The sequence below is a fragment of the Dendropsophus ebraccatus genome, chromosome 13, assembly GCF_027789765.1.
Source record: "Dendropsophus ebraccatus isolate aDenEbr1 chromosome 13, aDenEbr1.pat, whole genome shotgun sequence".
Lineage (NCBI taxonomy): Eukaryota > Metazoa > Chordata > Amphibia > Anura > Hylidae > Dendropsophus > Dendropsophus ebraccatus.
In genome coordinates, this window is record NC_091466.1 from 17,134,485 (window position 1) to 17,155,243 (window position 20,759).

The 20,759-nt window shown below is 46.3% G+C and overlaps 2 protein-coding genes across 2 annotated transcripts in view; one reads left to right on the top strand and one right to left on the bottom strand.

Annotated features, from left to right (window-relative positions):
- The window catches only part of EIF2S1 (eukaryotic translation initiation factor 2 subunit alpha), a 465,302-nt gene that overhangs the window by 297,970 nt on the left and 146,573 nt on the right, over positions 1-20,759 (top strand). The gene's annotated exons all lie outside the window — the stretch shown is intronic.
- Positions 266-20,759, bottom strand: part of ARG2 (arginase 2) — a 24,251-nt gene continuing 3,757 nt past the window's right edge. The window contains exons 2-8 of the mRNA XM_069950124.1: positions 7,964-8,036; positions 7,254-7,431; positions 6,988-7,147; positions 5,474-5,568; positions 5,228-5,332; positions 4,132-4,268; positions 266-3,144 (exon numbers count right to left, since the gene is read on the bottom strand). Of these exons, the coding sequence (XP_069806225.1) occupies positions 2,939-3,144; positions 4,132-4,268; positions 5,228-5,332; positions 5,474-5,568; positions 6,988-7,147; positions 7,254-7,431; positions 7,964-8,036 (954 nt within the window). The 3' untranslated portion in view covers positions 266-2,938. The remainder of the gene's footprint in view (positions 3,145-4,131; positions 4,269-5,227; positions 5,333-5,473; positions 5,569-6,987; positions 7,148-7,253; positions 7,432-7,963; positions 8,037-20,759) is intronic.

The following is a 20,759-nucleotide window of genomic DNA, read 5'->3' on the forward strand; positions in this document are numbered from 1 at the left end:
ACTAGCAGCTCAATGTTATGACTGCGATAGCTCTCCCCACCAGTGGCTTTGTCCAGGGTTACATGCCTCCATTATACCTTGGACAAAGCAACTTACTAACATTGAGCTGTTATTTCCACTTTAAATTGGATGAGAACAAAGGGTGAGATTCTGGACTGAATAGTAGATACAACACCCTCATCCAAAACAGATCTCACACTTTTAGGATTGTATAAGGATTCAGCTGGGTCAAACCCTGTATGTAAACCTATGAACAAGACAGACATTTAAGTTCATAAGAAGTTTTATTAAAAATATGTAAATTCAAACATAACTTAGAGAAGAATATTCAATATAATCTACTTCTAATAAGAAGTCAGATGCAACCTATATAGGAGCTATCTATAGACGTGGATCTATATCAGCTATTTGGTCTGAATAGTAGCCGTGCTTCTTCCTGAAACACTGTATGTTAGCCGGAAAACGATTGTGTCCAGTGTTAAACGGAGGATACACACCATGCTTACAAGAATAATCCGCACCTCTAGGAGGAATTGTTTACACAAGGGTAATACAGGTCTGAGCTGTTGTATGGCGGCACATATAGTCCTATGTCCTGTATAGTACAGGGCCCTAGCGCACCTTGTGCTCCCAGTACACTGTGGTGCTTCTAGGGGAGCTTAACACCATAAGCCTCTTGCACACGTCCGTGTTTGGCTCCATGACTGGGGACTGCCTATGGATGTGGGCCATCTGCAATCACAGACCATAAGGGGATAAAGTCTGTGGACCGCAATCCACACCATCTCAATACAGATCCTATTGATGTGGTCTGGGCTTAGGAAAAGTTCACAAACCATACAGTCCTGTGCATTGGTCCATAGACTATAATGGGGCCTATACAGCTGGCAATTGCATTCAGCAAATTACGGCAGTGTGCAAGGGGCCCAATACTGAGTGTATGAAGCTGGAGGCGTATAGAGGTACAGTAGGAACTATATCGGTATGTTCACACTGAGGAGGAATACAGCAGAGGAATCCGCTGCAAATTTGCTACGGGTTCCACTTCAAACTTTGCCCGTAAAATATGAACTTTTCATTGCCCCATTGATTTTCATAGGGTTTCTGCACTGTTGTTCACACGTGCGGATTCCGCAAGAGGAATCCTATAGAAGTGAATGAGGCTTGAATTCTGCCAAAGATAAATAGGTGAGGAATCTTAAAGTGTCACTGTCGTTTTAATTTTTTTTTTTTTTTTTTTTTTGCAGAAATCAATAGTACAGGCAATTCTAAGAAACTTTGTATTTGGGTTTATTAGCTGAAAAATGCATTTGTTATCATGAAAAAGCAGTTTGAAGCTCTCCCCCCCCCCCCTGTCTTCATAATTTTCTATGGAGAGGGGAGGGGTGGAGGGAGGTGAGGCACCTAAACAGGACAACAAAGAATTAACAGCTACATCAGCACTGACTTCTCTGACCTCTGAATACGGCTTTCATACAGCTCCTGCTGTGTAATCCTTTGTTCTCTGCTGGCGATTAATCTCCCCCTCCCGTCTCTATAGAACAGACAGGACTCGACTGATGTAAGAGAGTCGAGCTTTCCTTATAATGAGCAGTGAATGAGAGGGGGGGGGGGAGTCTTTTTGAATGCAGATAATGGCACATTTGCCTAATAAACCCTATTACAAAGTTTCTTAAAATCACCTGTATTATTAATTTCTGGAAAAAAATAAATAAAACGACAGTGACGCTTTAAGCAGAAAACCTTCCTCTTCAATTGACTATTACTCAGTGTGAACATACCCTAATACAGTCATGTGTATTCTTTTCAGCCACTAAAATGGAAACTATTCCTTCAGAAGGAAGAGATCTATCAGAAAATGGACCCATATGACTCTAGTGTATACAAGACATTAGGGCAGTAGGAAACTACAACTCCCAGCACCCAGTTTCCTACTCTAGTTCTCATACAAACCTTAAAGGGGTAGTGCACCAAAAAAAATTTCTTTCAAATCAACTGCTGCCATGAAGTGCCAGAGATTTGTAATTTACTTCTATTAAAAAGTCTCAAGCCTTCCAGTACTTATGAGCTGCTTTGTGTCCAGCAGGAAGTGGTGTTTTCTTTCCTGTCTGACACAGTGCTCTCTGTTGCCTCCTCTGTCCATGTCAGGAACTGTCCAGAGAAGGAGCAAATCCCTATAGAAAACCTCTCCTGCTCTCCAGACTGGAAATAATACCACTTCCTGCTGGGCATACAGCAGCTGATAAGTACTGGAAGGCTTGAGATTTTTTAATAGAAGTAAATTACAAATCTCTGGCACTTCATTCCAGCAGTTGATTTGAAATAATTTTTTTGGGGGTGCACTACCCCTTTAAGAAACAGAGCATTGGCCATCAAATATTACATGCAACGCTGTAGCACCAGGCAATGCTCACCGTAAACCTCACCCATGGTACAGTTAGTGGTTTTGGAACTTTTAAGATCAATATCCAATGTGGATATCTATAATCCAGGAAGCATTACTGGATTTCAGTCCATTATATTGCAGGAAAATGTTGGAGATTGCATCCATTAGATTCCCTAGCACATAAACACTTCACCATGCAACCGGGTTATACATTTAGCAAAAATAGTAAATGATAACGCTTTCCCTTTAAATTAAAAGAACACAAAAAAATTGCAATACGGAATATTCGAGAACCTTAAGGGATCAGTAGATGACGCCAATTGTGAGAGTGGTTAAGATTGTAAGTGCACATCAGCTATACGGATAGGCCATTGCACCTGTCTATAGATGAGGATCTGTTTCCATGCTGTCCAACATACTGACTTGCTTATGCAATTGGTCTGTATTACAGTCACTGGCCAAAATGATAGTGGAAAGTCATAGCACAGCCATTAATATCCATAAGTGCTTTACGTTCCCAGAAGTCACTTGTACGTGGTGCAGCCTCCTCCCCTAGATCCGTATCTGCTCCTCGCTGTCTGTGTCGAAGGCTGTGCCCGGTGTTGGGAGCTCATCTATAATGCTGTGGGCACATTTTCTCATCTGGCCAAGACTTGATGCTGCCACGTCCACCGCTAGACTGGCTGTGGCCTTCACTTCATCTGAGGTAGCTCCGAGAATAGGGTTGACTTCTACCAGATCAAGAGCTGAAAGCATTCCTACAGGAGGAGAAAGAAAGGTGTGATGTACAGGTGATTGGAAAAAGTGTTACCTTAAAGGGGTACTCCACTAAAACATAACTTCTGATGTGTTGCTGCCCATGCTAAGACTGACAATTCCTTCCATACTTGTTATCTATTTAGTCTCCTTCCCCCAGTTCTGAACTGCTGCTTTCGGCTAAAGAAACAAAAATCTGTGTGTGAGCTTTTCTCTCTGTCTCCCCCTCCCTTCTGAGGCGACTGATGTTAACAAGTTCCTGGCAGGCTTTAGCTGCAACTTTGTAGCTTCTTTGTAATGCTGTGATGGTTATTATGAGGTCAAGTTGCTGATGAGCTCACTGTGATTATTCCTCCCGGCATTACAAAGAAGCTACAAATTTGCAGATACAGCCTGTCAGGGACTTGTTTACATCAGCTGTCTCAGAACAGAGAGGGGAGACAGAGAGAAAAGCTTACACACTGTCTTTTGTGTCTTCATTAGAGATGAGCGAACCTGGAGCATGCTCGAGTCCATCCAAACCCGAACTTTCGGCATTTGATTAGCGGTGGCTGCTGAAGTTGGATAAAGCCCTAAGGCTATGTGCTAATGGATATAGTCATTGGCTGTATCCATGTTTTCCAGACAACCTTAGAGCTTTATCCAAGTTCAGTAGCCCCAGCTAATCAAATGCCGAATGTTCGGGTTCGGATCGACTCGAACCCGGTTCGCTCATCTCTAGTCTTCATCAGAAAGCAGCAGCTCAGAACTGGGAGAAGTAGACTGAATACATAATAACAATTATTGAAGGAATTGTTAGTCTCACTATGGGCAGCAACATATCAAAAGTTATGTTTGAGTGGAATACCCCTTTTAAAAGGGCATTCCAATTCCATGGGATAGGGGATAACAAGTTTAACAGTGGAGGTTTGACCATCAATGTAGGGTTAAAGAATATGTAGGGTAGGGTCTAAACAATGGCCTAAGCTATTGATGGGATATATACTCACCAGTATTATGTATTTCTTCTGTTAAGTATATTCCTTCCCTGTATGTTAAGCCACCGATCACTGGGGTTCCTGTGGCTGGTGCCAAGGTTGGATCAAAAGCGTCAATATCAAAGCTTAGGTGAATAGCCCTCTGTCTCCTATAGTGAATGACATAAGAAAAATCATTAGATCAGTGCTGACCACTTCTGTATAAACAATCCTAAGGATTGGTACAGGCAGCCATTATAGTTCTATAAAGTGTTATGAAACCTTAAAGGGAGTCTTCTCTGATTCGGACAATCACTGCTTATTAAAATCCATTGATGAGAAGTTGATCATAATTTTTCCCTTTGATGGGAAACCTGCAGCACCACCACAGGCTAAATTGAGCATTGCAGTATCCATTCACATGAATGGCTTTTCTGTATAGTATAGGACAGGTCCTCCAGAGCAAGAGACACTCTTTCATCACTCTGACCGAAAAATAGGGGTTTTGAACAGAGGCCCTTACCCCTATTAAAAAGGGGTACTCCGTTGAAAATATTTTTGTTTCAAATTAACTGGTGTCAAAAAGTTATATAGATTTGTAATTTATTTCTATTTAAAAATCTAAAATTTTTTGGTACATATTAGCTGCTGTATGTCCTGCAGGAAGTGGTGTATTCTTTTCAGTCTGACACAGTGCTCTCTGCTGCCACCTCTGTCCATATCAGGAACTGTCCAGAGCAGGAGAGGTTTTCTATGAAGATTTGCTGCTGCTCTGCACAGTTCCTATCATGGACAGAGGTGGCAGCAGAGAGCACTGTGTCAGACTGAAAAGAATACATCACTTCCTGCAGGACATACAGCAGCTGATAAGTACCGGAAGACTAGAGATTTTTAAATAGAAGTAAATTGCAATTCTATTTAACTTTCTGAAACCAGTTGATTTAAAAAAAAAGATTTTTGCCGGAAAAAAACCCTTTAACTCAGAATTCAGTGTAAAAAAAAAGGCTCTATAATAACACCCTATAATATATTATAATTTTTTTAAATAATGCATACAGCATCTGACCATTGGCCGCTGGGCCTGGTATGTAATATAATTTACTATGTAACAGGTCACATCCACATTTACCTTCCCAGGAGCTGATCGAATGTTCGTTCCATAACCTTATGAATTCCAATGCGATCGATGTGTCTCATTGAGTAGCCTGTGATGTTGTACTTCTTCAGAATGAACCTAGAATAACACAATGTTATATGTTAGACTACAATAGATGAAGGTGGTTTAACATAGAATAAGGTTGGGGGATCCCCATTATTTCCCAATCCCGTAGGTCACAGTGCTCTGCAGATGATCGCATTTCATTGCTCAACTTACTGTTCTGCAGCGTCGAGATCTCGCAGGCCGATGTACACAATATCTGATGTGGAAATACAGGGTTTTACCCAAGAGAAGCCAGGAACTAAAGGCACCTGCAAATAAAAGATCCTGCTTGAGACTTGGTGCTCAATGCCTGCCCTTTAGGGGACGTTTTTATAACGTGGAAGGTCATGTCATGTAACATACCAGGGACACTCAGTATTTTACTCTATAGTGTAAGTGGCAAGCAGAGCAAGGGGTCTATGAGTTCCTATCTGCTGCAATGATCCTGGGGAGTAGTTACTTAAATATTTATGACTTGATACAAGCTATTTCCTGTGCGATTTGGGGGGGGGGGTCCAATACTGTTCTACTATTAAAGTGATATTGTCACTCCCTTTCCATATAAGGAGTTCTCAACACCATTCTTAAAGGGATTGTTTACCAAAAACAATTTTCTTTCAAATCAACAAGAAGGTGCCAGAGATTTCTAATTTACTTCTACAAAAAAATATATATCTAGTCTTCCAGTACCTATCAGCTGTTGTATGTCCTGCAGGAAGGGGTGTACTTTTTCCAGTCTGGAGAGCAGGAGAGGTTTTCTATGGGGATTTGCTACTGCTCTGGACAGTTCCTGACATGGACAGAGGTTGCAGCTGAGAGCACTGTGTCAGACTGGAAAGAATACCCCACCACCATGTTTTAATAAAAGTAAATTACAAATCTCTGGCACCAGTTGATTTGAAAGAACTTTTTTTGTGAACAACCCCTTTTAGCTTCTATTCTGGACATTTCGCATCTTACTGTATAAAGGATTTAGTGGTGATTTCGCCCCTCAAAAATGCATGTTATGGTGGACAGTGTAGCATGGGCGGGGCTTAACAGCCGTAGTCCCCCATATCCCCTCCTACATTGGCGCCGTAGGCCCCGCCCCTCTGTGGGGTCATCACCGCCTAAGCTTATCTGCGGCGTCATTGGAATGGGTTACTTAGAGGCCTAGGCCCTGCCCCTCTGATCCCGCCATCACAGAGGGGGTGGGGCCTATGTCTCTAGGTCAAGCCATTCCAATGATGCTGCTGAGAGGGCGGGACCTATGCGCTGATGACGTCACAGAGGGGCTGGTCAATGATGGCAATGTAGGCCATGAAGCCCTGCCCATACGACACCGTCCACTAATAAAATGCATTTTTGAGGGGAGAGGTCACCAAAATATCCTTTATCTGATAAGATATAACTTGTCTAGAATATAAGCTTAAGAATGGTGCTAAAAAATCCTTATATAGAAAGGGGTTGACAATATCACTTTAAGTCCTGGGGGCATCTGAGTACAGGAATCCCTTATTAGGACCCCAAAATTATGCATTCTATGGCATCCACAGAAAGAAATACACTGGAACCAATGCCTTTCATTCAATGCTTACCAGCCATCCTGCAGAGAACAGGCTAATAGACCCCTTTACCACATTAAAATGCCATAATAGTGAATTTTACAAGAAAAAAAATAATTATAATCAGTGTGTTAATAGTGATACCTTGTCCTGCAGCTCTTTCACTAGGAAGGACACTGGCTGGCCATGGAGATTTCCTGATTCAGTTGTCAGTGGGGTGTTGATATCGGCATGGGCGTCCACCCATATTACACACAGATCCGGATAATGTTGAGCGTGGCCGCTGATGGAGCCAATCGCCAAACTAAAAGACATAACAGGTCGATGTAACTAGTCTGCATAGTAATAAATGGGCTTAGGACCCAGCAAAGCCCATACATAGGTTATACCTACTATATGATGTGCTTTACCTGTGATCTCCACCCAGGGTTACACATGTGTGACCGGCTCCGATCACTCGGTTAACCTCTTTAGCCAACTTTTGACAGGCGAGCCCGACTGTCCGTGGGTATCTAACAGTGTTATTGTACAGGTCATCATCAGGAACCTGGACCAGGTTTAGATCCCCAGCGTCGTATACGTTACACCCTGCAAAACAAAGAAGAGATGTGATCACTACTGCGCTCCCAGGCTGTGGACATAGGTCTTTTAAAATGTCAGATGGCGTAGAAAATGTAGATAAAGATGGGCCAACCTCCCAAGATTTATTTTGAGAGATTTTGCATAAATGTAGAATGTGCATGGCATTTCCACTTACTGTAGGTGCCATATGGTAAACAGTGATGCATAGTGCATTGCTGTCTCTGTAGAGGGACAGGGACAACTTTCATCTTGACAGGAGTACCTGCTTTTTCTAACCTAGAATGCCACTGTTTAGGAGGTACAGGCTCAGTGAATACTCACTAAAGAATAACCTTTTGGAAAAGATGCTGTCCTCCAAAGAAAATATATATATATATAGAGAGAGAGAGAGAGATATATATGTGTATATATATATATATATATATATATATATATATATATATATATATATATATATATCGCTGCTTACTCTATAGGAACAATGTGAGAATACTCCATCGATTGTGTAATATAAGATTCCATAGAAGCGGACACTCACCAATGCTGGACAGTCTCTCTATAAGCCCGGCATTTCTGATGGCGGCCGGTCCATGATCTACGCCTTGCCATTTCTAAAATAAAGCAGAGACATTTAGATACTGTACACAGCAAACTATCACAGCCTATGTAGAGGATACCATCAACAAGTAGGCCGCATGCAGCTGACAGATTTCATGTTATGATGACTATCACATGACTATCCAGAGCATGATGAAACATACACCAGTATAGATGAACATCAGTGGGTAGGGCTGTGCAGGCGTTCCCTATATACAACTCACTGAACCTGAATCTGAACTTTGTTAATGAAACGTCTGCTAACAGATCATCCAGTACCGGTCATGGCGACCTAGTTAGGAGAATCTAGTAACATCTAATGAATCATTAAATGACCTGACCTATTCACACACCAAGGGTGAATGGGGTTAAAGCTATGGACTCACTGCGCACAAGCCAGACACGCTATATGTGGCCGTGATGTTGTTGAAATCCACTTCAAGGACTTGCTGTTCCGGATGTTTTTCTCACTATAGTTAATGGCTGCAAGATTATGCAAGCTGTTTGCTGTCTGAACAAACCTGACCCCATAGGTTCTATTCATTAATAGGCTTTGCAAGGAAAACAGCTTGGAACACCGCACGTCTAATAACAAGGAATAGAAAAAACTACTAAATATCCATCTTAAAATGCAGCTTGTGTGGTGATAGATTTACAGCTTAAACTGCTCAGCACTGCTCTATAATGTCCTCCATGCTCCTACTACTTCTGAGGGTATGTTAAAGTGACAAAGGGGAACAGAATCCCGCTCTTGTGTGTGAGTGCATTGTATGGGAGACATTATAGAGGTTAGTTTATACCCACTAGGTCAAAGGCAGTAGAAAATTAGAGATTACAGAGGGGGGGGGGGGGGGGGGGGAGTTCTATAATAGCTAGATATAGTGCTACTCCTCATACATACATACATACATGACAGCTTACCCTGAAAAGTTACCTTACCAATACACTTAAAACATTGGTGTCCACAGGTTGGACACCCATGTCTATAGTGTATCTGTCACTTTAAAAAAAAAAAAAAAAATCAGTAAAGGTCTGATCACTGGAAAGAGTGGGAAGGACATAACTAAGTGCGATTGGGATGGTCCCATATACTTAAAGGGGTACTCCAGGGATTTTTTTTTTTCTCTTTCAAATCAACTGGTCTCAGAAAATGTTATACAGATTTGTAAATTACTCCTATTTAAAAATCTCCCATCTTCCAGTACCTATTAGCTGCTGTATGTCCTGCAGGAAGTGGTGTATTCTTTCCTGTCTGACACAGCGCCCTCTGCTCTCCGCTACTACTGTCCAGAGCAGTGGCAAATCCCCAGAGAAAATGTCTCCTACTGTGGACAGTTTCTGACATGAACAGAGATGGCAGCAGAGAGCACTGTGTCAGAATACACCAGTTCCTGCAGGACATACATCAGCTGAAAAGTACTGGAAGACTTGTCATTTTTAAATAGAAGTAAATGACAAATTTCTATAACTTTCTAAAATTAGTTGATTTGAAAGAAAAAAAAATTGCTGGAGTACCCCTTTAAGTCTATGGGAGATAATGCATTCTGCGTGCACAGCTCATTCTAGTGATTGGTTGAGGTTTGAATACTTTTGACATGTCTCTACAAGGTAAGAGTGTCCTTTTAAAAGGTTCTCAAATACCCAGTTAGAGAGTCCTGAGTCAGTGGAAGTCCCTTATGTATTAGCTTGGCTTTAATGAGTGTCTCTATTTGGAGCACCTGGCATCTCCATACGTTAGAAGAAGAAGTGGACGGCAGTGAAGTGAAGGCCGGATCTGTCATGGAGGGGTGTGTGCTGTATGTAATTATAACCTGAACTCTCTGCCCCCTGTCCTTCCAAGAGATACTTGGCCCTGAATGGAAGATAGACTTACATAGAAGGGCGATAACATAAAATGACCTTACTATGGAACTGTGCAAAGTACTGAGAAGAGTGGAGCGGGACGGTACATGTTACAGAACGTGACATCTCCCAGGAGCCGAGAGTCAATGGTGACGTAGATCTAGTCCTCCACTGCAGCACTCAGTCCTCCCAGCACAGGTGTGACTACAGAGCCGCTGCTTCCTTAGCATCAACCCCCCCCCCCCCCCCCCCCCCCCCGACCTCACACAAACCTTCCTACCAGGCATAGAACATATGCTTCCCTGCTTAGTGTACAGGAACAGGAACCCCTATCTTTTGACAGGACTCCCTGCTCCTGTATGAATCTAAATTAGTCATTGAAACTGGAGTGAATCCTATTAAAACTAATTTTGATATTTGTTTATGTCCTGTTAAGACTTCAGATGCTTTCTTACCTCCATCCACCTTCCTTCTAACCTGACACCTAACTGATTGGCGCTCCATGAAGCTTTACTTCTAAATGTTAATTGGAAACCAAACTGGCCAAAAATGATGCTCTAATATAATGGTGCGTTTACACAGAGAGGTTTATCTGACAGATTTTAAAGCTAAAGCCAGGAATGGATTTCCTTTATGACCTGTTCCCTGTTTATAGTCTGTTCTGGCTTTGGCTTCAAAAATCTGTCAGATAAATCTCTCTGTGTAAACGCATCATAATTCACCTTTAAATTGGAAATTAATTTGATTAATACTACTACTCCCAATACTACTAGTACTGATACTCCCACCACAACTACTACCCCAACTACTCTTAATACTTCTCTCACTACTCCCAATACTGCTACTGCTACTCCTAATACTACTCCCACTACTGTTACTACTCCCAATACTGCTACACCTAATACTACTCCCACTACTGTTACTACTCCCAATACTGCTACACCTAATACTACTCCCACTACTGTTACTACTCCCAATACTGCTACTACTACACCTAATACTACTCCCACTACTGTTACTACTCCCAATACTGCTACTGCTACACCTAATACTACTCCCACTACTGTTACTACTCCCAATACTGCTACTCCTAATACTACTCCCACTACTGTTACTACTCCCAATACTACTACTCCCAATACTACTCCCACTACTGTTACTACTCCCAATACTACTACTCCCAATACTACTCCCACTACTGTTACTACTACCAATACTACTACTCCTAATACTACTCCCACTACTGTTACTACTCCCAATACTACTACTCCCAATACTACTCCCACTACTGTTACTACTACCAATACTACTACTCCTAATACTACTCCCACTACTGTTACTACTCCCAATACTGCTACTACTACTCCCACTACTGTTACTACTCCCAATACTGCTACTCCTAATACTACTCCCACTACTGTTACTACTCCCAATACTGCTACTACTACTCCCACTACTGTTACTACTCCCAATACTGCTACTGCTACTCCTAATACTACTCCCACTACTGTTACTACTCCCAATACTGCTACTGCTACTCCTAATACTACTCCCACTACTGTTACTACTCCCAATACTGCTACTGCTACACCTAATACTACTCCCACTACTGTTACTACTTCCAATACTGCTACTACTACTCCCACTACTGTTACTACTCCCAATACTGCTACTACTGCTACTACTACTCCCACTACTGTTACTACTCCCAATACTGCTACTGCTACTCCTAATACTACTCCCACTACTGTTACTACTCCCAATACTGCTACTGCTACACCTAATACTACTCCCACTACTGTTACTACTCCCAATACTGCTACTGCTACTCCTAATACTACTCCCACTACTGTTACTACTCCCAATACTGCTACACCTAATACTACTCCCACTACTGCTACTACTACTCCCAATACTGTTACTACTCCCAATACTGCTACACCTAATACTACTCCCACTACTGCTACTACTCCCAATACTGCTACTACTACTCCCACTACTGTTACTACTCCCAATACTGCTACACCTAATACTACTCCCACTACTGCTACTACTACTCCCAATACTGTTACTACTCCCAATACTGCTACACCTAATACTACTCCCACTACTGCTACTACTCCCAATACTGCTATTGCTACACCTAATACTACTCCCACTACTGTTACTACTCCCAATACTGCTACACCTAATACTACTCCCACTACTGTTACTACTCCCAATACTGCTACTACTACTCCCACTACTGTTACTACTCCCAATACTGCTACTCCTAATACTACTCCCACTACTGTTACTACTCCCAATACTGCTACTACTACTCCCACTACTGTTACTACTACTGCTACTACTACTCCCACTACTGTTACTACTCCCAGTGCTGCTACACCTAATACTACTCCCACTACTGTTACTACTCCCAATACTGCTACTACTACTCCCAATACTGCTACTACTACTGCTACTACTACTCCCACTACTGTTACTACTCCCAATACTGCTACTACTACTCCCAATACTGCTCCCACTACTGTTACTACTCCCAATACTTCTACTACTACTGCTACTACTACTCCCACTATTGTTACTACTCCCAATACTGCTACTACTACTGCTACTACTACTCCCACTACTGTTACTACTCCCAATACTGCTACTACTACTCCCAATACTGCTCCCACTACTGTTACTACTCCCAATACTTCTACTACTACTCCCAATACTGCTACTACTACTCCTAATACTACTCCCACTACTGTTACTACTCCCAATACTGCTACTACTACTCCCACTACTGCTGTTACTACCACTCTCAAGTACTCCCACTACTGCTGCTACTGCTACTCCCCTTTTCTACTACTATAACCCTAATCTACTATATCTCTACTACTACACCCATTATCCTTAGCCAACACAAAAAAAAAAATTTCAATCAAGAATAATTAAAAAAAAAAAAATCAAGATCTTATATTTTGCCCATATCGCCCAGCCCTAAACTACAGTATATAAGGCTAAACCAGCAGATGACTGAAGAGTATAACTTTTCTCTCCTGTGTATACACTGTAGTATTAGGGTAGCATACAGTAATACCATGTAATGTTTCCAAATGACAGTATAGAGACTATTGTACCGTAATGCAGTCAAAGTGCAACTTGTCCTTCCTGTCTGAGGATGAGTCAGGATCAGAGGCTGAAGTAAGGCATTCGATCAAAAGAGCTATACCACCAATTACTATTTTTTTTTTTTTTCAGTCTTGGGACGGCTGAGTGTAAAGAAGTGGTGGGCATGGGGAAACCACTGCCAGTCTGGAGGCAGCAGATTTCCCCAAGAACAAAAGGATCAGCCATTTGAAATCCAACTTGCCTGAATTTCCTCTCCCCTGACATCTGTTATCAGGGAGATATGGTCAGGCACTCCTGCCAAAATCATTCACCATCATTCATCTAATGTGTATGGCGAGCTTCATGGGGCAAAAGACTCATAGATCAAAGCTGTCTAGGAAGGAACATGACACCCGGTTACCCACCAGCTTGAGCGGCCCAGTGGACACTTGAGACTCAGAGCGTCGCTCTCATTCATAATATCTGGTTGTCACTTACAACTCTTCAAGCAGGTGTAAACCATCTGACTATGGGGAGGTGTAACGGGGACCAAGAACACTGACTGGACTCTTCACGGGTCATCATGGGGTACGCCGCTGAAAATCTGGTTTCAGAAAGCTATATAGATTTGTAAATGACTTCTATTTAAAAATCTCCAGTCTTCCAGTACTTATCAGCTGCTGTATGTCCTGCAGGAAGTGGTGTTTTCTTTCCATCCTGACACAGTGCTCTTTGCTGCCACCTCTGTCCATGTCAGGAACTGTCCAGAGCAGCAGCAAATCCCCATACAAAACCTCTCCTGCTCTGGACAGTTCCTGACATGGTCAGAAGTGGCAGCACCACTACCTACAGGACATACAGCAGCTGATAAGTAATGGAAGACTGGAGATTCTTTTAAATAGAAAAAATTTGCTAATCTATATAACTTTTTGAAACCAGTTGACTTGAACTAAAAAGATTTCCGCTGGAGTAATCCTTTAGTGATTCTTCTAAAGCAGGGGTGGGGAACCTCCAGCCCGCGGGCCGCATCCGGCCCCTGAGACCTCCCGATGCGGCCCGCGGCTCCCCTGTGATGCGCGCCGCTCTGGAGGAGGAAGGAGCCGGCATACACAGCATCCTCTGGTGTCTGTGACAGCTGCCGGACACAGGAGGATGCTGTCTATGCCGGCTTCTTCCCCACCAGAGCGGCGCGTGTCTTCAGTCTCCTGCGGGCCGCGCGCGATGACGTCATTTCATCGCGCGCCGCCTGCAGGAGAAGACCGGCACAGAGGACCTGGGACAGAAGAGGCCCTGGACAGAGTGGGAACGGAGGTAAAGTGAGTGGGATGTTTATTTTTTTTATTTGGGGGTTAACTAGGCCACCAGGGACATGCCTGATGGGGGTTAACTAGGCCACCAGGGACATGCCTGATGGGGGTTAACTAGGCCACCAGGGACATGCCTGATGGGGGTTAACTAGGCCACCAGGGATATGCCTGATGGGGGTTAACTAGGCCACCAGGGACATGCCTGATGGGGGTTAACTAGGCCACCAGGGACATGCCTGATGGGGGTTAACTAGGCCACCTGGGACATGACTGATAGGGGTTAACTAGGCTACCAGGGACATGACTGATGGGGGTTAACTAGGCCTACCAGGGACATGACTTGGGGGTTAACTAGACTACAAGGGGCATCACTGGGGGGGTTAACTACAATAGCAGGGGCATCACTGGGGGGGTTAACTACAATAGCAGGGGCATCACTGGGGGTTAACTACAATAGCAGGGGCACTAGGGGAACAATACTTTTCCTTGCCTCGGGTGCTGCAAACCCACGCTACTAACTGCCGCACACGGTATGCGGCCCTCGAATGACTTTATTAAAGCCTGACCGGCCCTCGACATGGAAAAGGTTCCCCACCCCTGTTCTAAAGAATCAGGTGAAACAATGACCCATAGTAGGTAAGCAGTGCCACCATGGCAGCTAGAGGTGCAAACAATTGTACACTCTGACAGCCGACTCTAGCAGAGCTGTTACCAATTAAAGGGGTACTCTGAACCATTTAAAGTTTTAGGCTGTGTTAAAAATAATAATCTGTCTATTCTTACGTAACCATGCCTTCTATGCAGCACTAAAAGTTGAAATGGCCAGAGTACACCTTTAATCCTTGCATTGCCCCTTTAATTCCTGCATCCATGTTATGTTCACAATACAGGACAGTATGAATACCTATTATGGGGATAGCCCTGTGGGGGGGTTACATGCATCAGATATATGGGTCACCTCCTGTGCTGCACCAGTCTGACCCTGCATTACACAGCAGCTTCTAGAGACTACAGGGTTTCAGCCTCAGTGCCAATGTAATGGATATGCACCTGCTGTTTTCTCCGCCTGTACAGACGGTGACTGTGACAGTCCCGGTTATACTTCTGCAGGCCTGCTATATATAGATGCATTAGCACCTGCATCATAGGAATAGAGGTCCTGGAAAGAGAACATTTCCTCTAGAATAAAGAAATCCAGAAATCATTGATTCCCTCTATGATCCAGCAGTAATATAAAGCATTCAATAGTAAAAACAAGCAATGAAGCCGAGGCCTGCAAGAAGCACCCTGGCCGATATACTGCACACTCACTATCATTATCCCTGCTGTGTCATCTGTTTCATCCCAGCTCTGCTGCATCTACACATTTCATTACTGCATCTGAGTCATGTGACCTCTAATCATCCACCGTCTTGACTTGCAGATTGTAAAAGGCATCTTCTCCCTTTCAAATCTATTCTTAAAGGAGAAGTCCGGCCGGGGGTGGGGGGTGATACTTACCCACAGTCACTAACTGGGTGAGCAAGGCATCAGCCGGGTTGTGATTTAGCAGCAGGGGAGCTGGGAAGACTGCCAGCTGGAGTCCAGGAGTAGGACAGGCTGGGATGTAGCAAGGGTTCATGGGGCCCCATAGCTAAAAACTATACGGGGCCCCATGAATCCTGTATGTCCTCCCAAACATACATGGCCATGGCAGGCTCATTCGCCTAGTTGGCCTATGTGCTGAGTGGTTCTGTGGTCCGCTGTCCGGGACTGTGGGGCGGGTGGTTGCTGGCCCATTGGTGGGGGCTTCATGTGGGGGGTGAGGGAATTTGCAAGCTGTTCTGTGCACAGTGGGGAGAGGGTGTGCGGGAATTAATTGGCCTGCCCTGGCTGGTCTTGGGGCCCACTGTGTTCCTGGGGGGGGGGGGCAGTCTGCTCTGCCCAGCTGTGTGCTCTGACAGGCTATGAGTAGTTACTGCGTCTATGGGGTAGGGACCAACCGATGTGTTCCTGGGGCAGGGGGGATTGTGGGCTGGGGCCTCAAACATACTGTGCGGTCCCAGTGTGGGTGGCTGTCAGGGAGGAGTGCAGGCTGCCATGAAGGGAGGGACTGTAAGTGTTGTAGCTACCAAAGAGGCGCCCATGCTTTGCCCCATGGGCCCCATAGCAGCTGCGTGGTCTTCCTACGTGGTAGCTAAGCCACTAGGGACCAGTACATATACTTTCTTTATTATGTCCCCCCCCCCCCGCCAGACTTCTCCTTTAATCCCATGATGCATCAGCACAGCTTCACATGGGCAGCTATAGCCAAATGTTTTCTAAATGTTTAATCATTTGGTACATTGATAGGACTATTAAAAAATACAACTCACCCCGCAAAAAAAACAAGCCCTTGAATTTCTATGGAAAGATAAAAGCTTTATGGCTCTTTGAGTGTGAATGTATAGACGTTGTTATATTGAGAGTCCAGGAATCTGTCTTATAGCAAAGTCCTCACACAGCACTAATCTGAGTCCTACCAAAAAAAGCTGAAAACCCCTGATGTAATCCCCATGTAACGTCTGACACTGTGTTACGGCCGCGGCGGCGTCCCGCGTTCCGGGCCGCCGCCGCGACCGCTGCCTGCCCTATGCAGCAGCCGGTGTCCATAGTCGGGGACCCGGCGCTGCTGTCACCTCGGCCCCGGGGGGGCGCCTCACCTCTCCACGCTCCTGTCTCCCGCTGTGCCGGCCGGCGCGCGCGTCCCCGCCTCCTAGGGCGCGCGCGCGCCGGCTGTCTCAGATTTAAAGGGGCAGTGCGCTCCTAATTGGTAGTTGCACCCAATCACTCCCCTATAAATCCCAGCATGCCCTGTCCTTAGTGTTGGAGCCTCTACATGCTTCCCATAGCGTTTGGCCCAGCTCCCTGTTGTTCCTGTGTCCTGTCCGTTACCTGGTCCCTAGTCCCTGTTCCTGAGTCCTGTCCGTTACCTGGTCCCTTGTCCCTGTTCCTGGTTCCTGTTCCCCTGTCACTCCACCTGTTCCTGTGTCCAGCCAGTCACGTGCTCTCTCATCTGCAGACTATTGCCTGTGCCATCTCCTGCCACGCCTCGCCTGCCGACACCAGCAACCAAGCCAGGGGTAGCGACCTGGGGGTCGCCTGCCGCAGCAAGTCCATCCCGCCTTGCGGCGGGCTCTGGTGAAGACCAGCGGCCCCTTAGACTCCGCTCCCTGGTGAGGTTTGTGCCATCGCTGGTGCCGGTCCAGTGGATCCACTACTCCGGGCGTTACAGTAGGCTCCAACCTTGGATCCCGGCGAGGTGCCAGATCTCCGTGACGTCGCCAGAGTGGTCGCGCAACAGGCTCAACAAATCCAGAAACAGTCACAGCAGATCCAGCAACTCACTGCCGCCTTACAGCAGCAGACTACTGCCCAGCGCACACCATCTCCTGACGCTGCTTCTTCACTCCGACTGGCCCTCCCAAGCAAGTACTCTGGGGACTCTAAGTTGTGCAGAGGATTCCTGACTCAGTGCACCATGCACATTGAACTTTTGAGTAGTCAGTTTTCCACCGAGCGCTCTAAAGTGGCTTTCATCATCAGCCTATTAGAGGGTAGAGCCCTGGCCTGGGCCACGCCACTGTGGGACCGTGATGATCCTGTTGCTGCCAATCTCCGGGCCTTCCTATTCGAGTTTCGCTCCGTCTTTGAGGAACCTGCCCGTGCTTCTTCAGCCGAGACTGCTCTCCTCAACCTCTCTCAAGGCAGCTCCTCTGTTGGTGACTACGCCATCCAGTTCCGCACCCTGGCAGCTGAATTGGACTGGAACGAGGCCGCCCTATTGGCCACCTTCAAGAAGGGCCTGTCTAGTCGTGTGAGAGACGTGCTCGCTGCCCGAGACCTGCCTACCTCCCTGAACGAACTCATTCTACTGGCCACCCGAGTTGATACTCGTTTTTCGGAGAGGGAGGAGGAGGTTCGGCATGAACATTTACTAACCCGTTCCCGTCGCCATCCCCAGCTGGCGCCAGTTTTCCAGAATCCTGACCTTTCGATGTCCCAACCCTCTCCTGAGATTCCTATGCAGGTGGAACGGGCTCACCTGACGCCTGATGAAAGAATCCGGCGCCTGGAGCAGAATCTCTGTCTCTATTGCGGTGGTTCCGATCACTTCCGGCTGGGATGTCCCCTACGTCCCCAAACATCCGGAAAATGCTCGCACCTAGGTCCGGTGGGACAGGTGTCCCTAGGTGTAAATGCCACCATTCCAAGTCTGTCTATGCCAGTTTCCATCCGGACTCCCTCAGGACAAAATCATCTGACTACTGCCTTCCTCGATTCGGGGTCAGCAGGCAGTTTTATTGCGGCAACATTGGTCCAAAGATGGCGGCTACCCGTGACCCGACTAGCCAGGCCCCTGACTATCTCCTCGGTCACGGGCGAAATTCTTACCGACCGTGTGTACTACCAGACCGCATCTTTAGTCCTCCAGGTGGGTCCTTCACATCAAGAAGAGATATCCTTCTACGTCCTGCCCCATTCTTCCCCCGCGGTCCTCCTGGGACTCCCGTGGCTACAAGAACATGCCCCTCAGCTGGACTGGAGAACCGGGGAGATTCTCAGTTGGGGTCAGGACTGTTCCCACCAGTGTCTCAAGTCACCTCAGACCAAGTGTATTATGTCATTTCCTGTCCCGGCCAAGCCTCTATCCGGCCTACCGGCAGAAGACCAAGACTCGGCGGATGCCTTCTCTGCCGAGGTGTACCCTCTCCCCGTACCCAAGACTAAGGTCGTGTTCTCTCACCACCGGAAGAACTTACAGAAGGTCCCTTGCCACGTTATACCGCCTGATCGCCTAGTACCAGTCGTCACCTCCACTCTTCAGAGAGTACCCCCCGGAAAGACTCATGTTCACCCTGCGCTTCGAAGAGGTATTTTGAACTGGGGACATTCCTCGTTGGAGGCCGGGCACCCGGGAGTCCGTAAGACCGGCCAACGGATCTCTCGCCACTACTGGTGGCCCAGCCTATCCCAAGATGTCAAAGACTTTGTGGCTTCCTGTACCATTTGCAGGCAAGAAAGAGGGGGAGGCCAAAGGGGGGGGGTACTGTTACGGCCGCGGCGGCGTCCCGCGTTCCGGGCCGCCGCCGCGACCGCTGCCTGCCCTATGCAGCAGCCGGTGTCCATAGTCGGGGACCCGGCGCTGCTGTCACCTCGGCCCCGGGGGGCGCCTCACCTCTCCACGCTCCTGTCTCCCGCTGTGCCGGCCGGCGCGCGCGTCCCCGCCTCCTAGGGCGCGCGCGCGCCGGCTGTCTCAGATTTAAAGGGGCAGTGCGCTCCTAATTGGTAGTTGCACCCAATCACTCCCCTATAAATCCCAGCATGCCCTGTCCTTAGTGTTGGAGCCTCTACATGCTTCCCATAGCGTTTGGCCCAGCTCCCTGTTGTTCCTGTGTCCTGTCCGTTACCTGGTCCCTAGTCCCTGTTCCTGAGTCCTGTCCGTTACCTGGTCCCTTGTCCCTGTTCCTGGTTCCTGTTCCCCTGTCACTCCACCTGTTCCTGTGTCCAGCCAGTCACGTGCTCTCTCATCTGCAGACTATTGCCTGTGCCATCTCCTGCCACGCCTCGCCTGCCGACACCAGCAACCAAGCCAGGGGTAGCGACCTGGGGGTCGCCTGCCGCAGCAAGTCCATCCCGCCTTGCGGCGGGCTCTGGTGAAGACCAGCGGCCCCTTAGACTCCGCTCCCTGGTGAGGTTTGTGCCATCGCTGGTGCCGGTCCAGTGGATCCACTACTCCGGGCGTTACACACTGCCGGCCATCCCAGGCTGCAGAATTACAGAAATAGCTGATCACCATTTACCCATATGGGGTGATCACTGGAGGCATCCTGATAATGAAGGAGGGAATCCGCAGGGAATTCACACTCCGACACCCGATAGCTGCTGTTTTATGGAGACCTGTGTACACAGCATGATGCAAGCCCGGCCCTGGGATGTGCTGACCGGTCAGGTATAGGGTTAATAGGAGGGGAATCAGCCATGATAATGCCGCTCATCTGCCTTGTCTACTACACTGGTCTAATCCATCTCTACCTAACCTCCTTATGTGCTGCTCATCCCATATGGAAGAGAGGAGCCAGGAATATCCATGTATAGCACTATCTATACACGGGCTGTGGTGTTCTGGGTTACCAACATGTCATAATACTGAAAACATGGATGGATGGATGATAGATAGATAGATAGATAGATAGATAGGAGATAGATAGATAGATAGATAGATAGATAGATAGATAGATAGATAGCAATAAGATAGTCCACGGCACTCCCAGGGTAACAGTGAAGTTAGTGATTTATTCAAATAAACATGGTACAGCAATCCAACACACGCGTGTGTTGGATTGCTGTACCATGTTTATTTGAATAAATCACTAACTTCACTGTTACCCTGGGAGTGCCGTGGACTATCTTATTGCTATTTACTACGGTCTGGAAGTCAAGACTTAGGTCTGCTGGCACCCACTG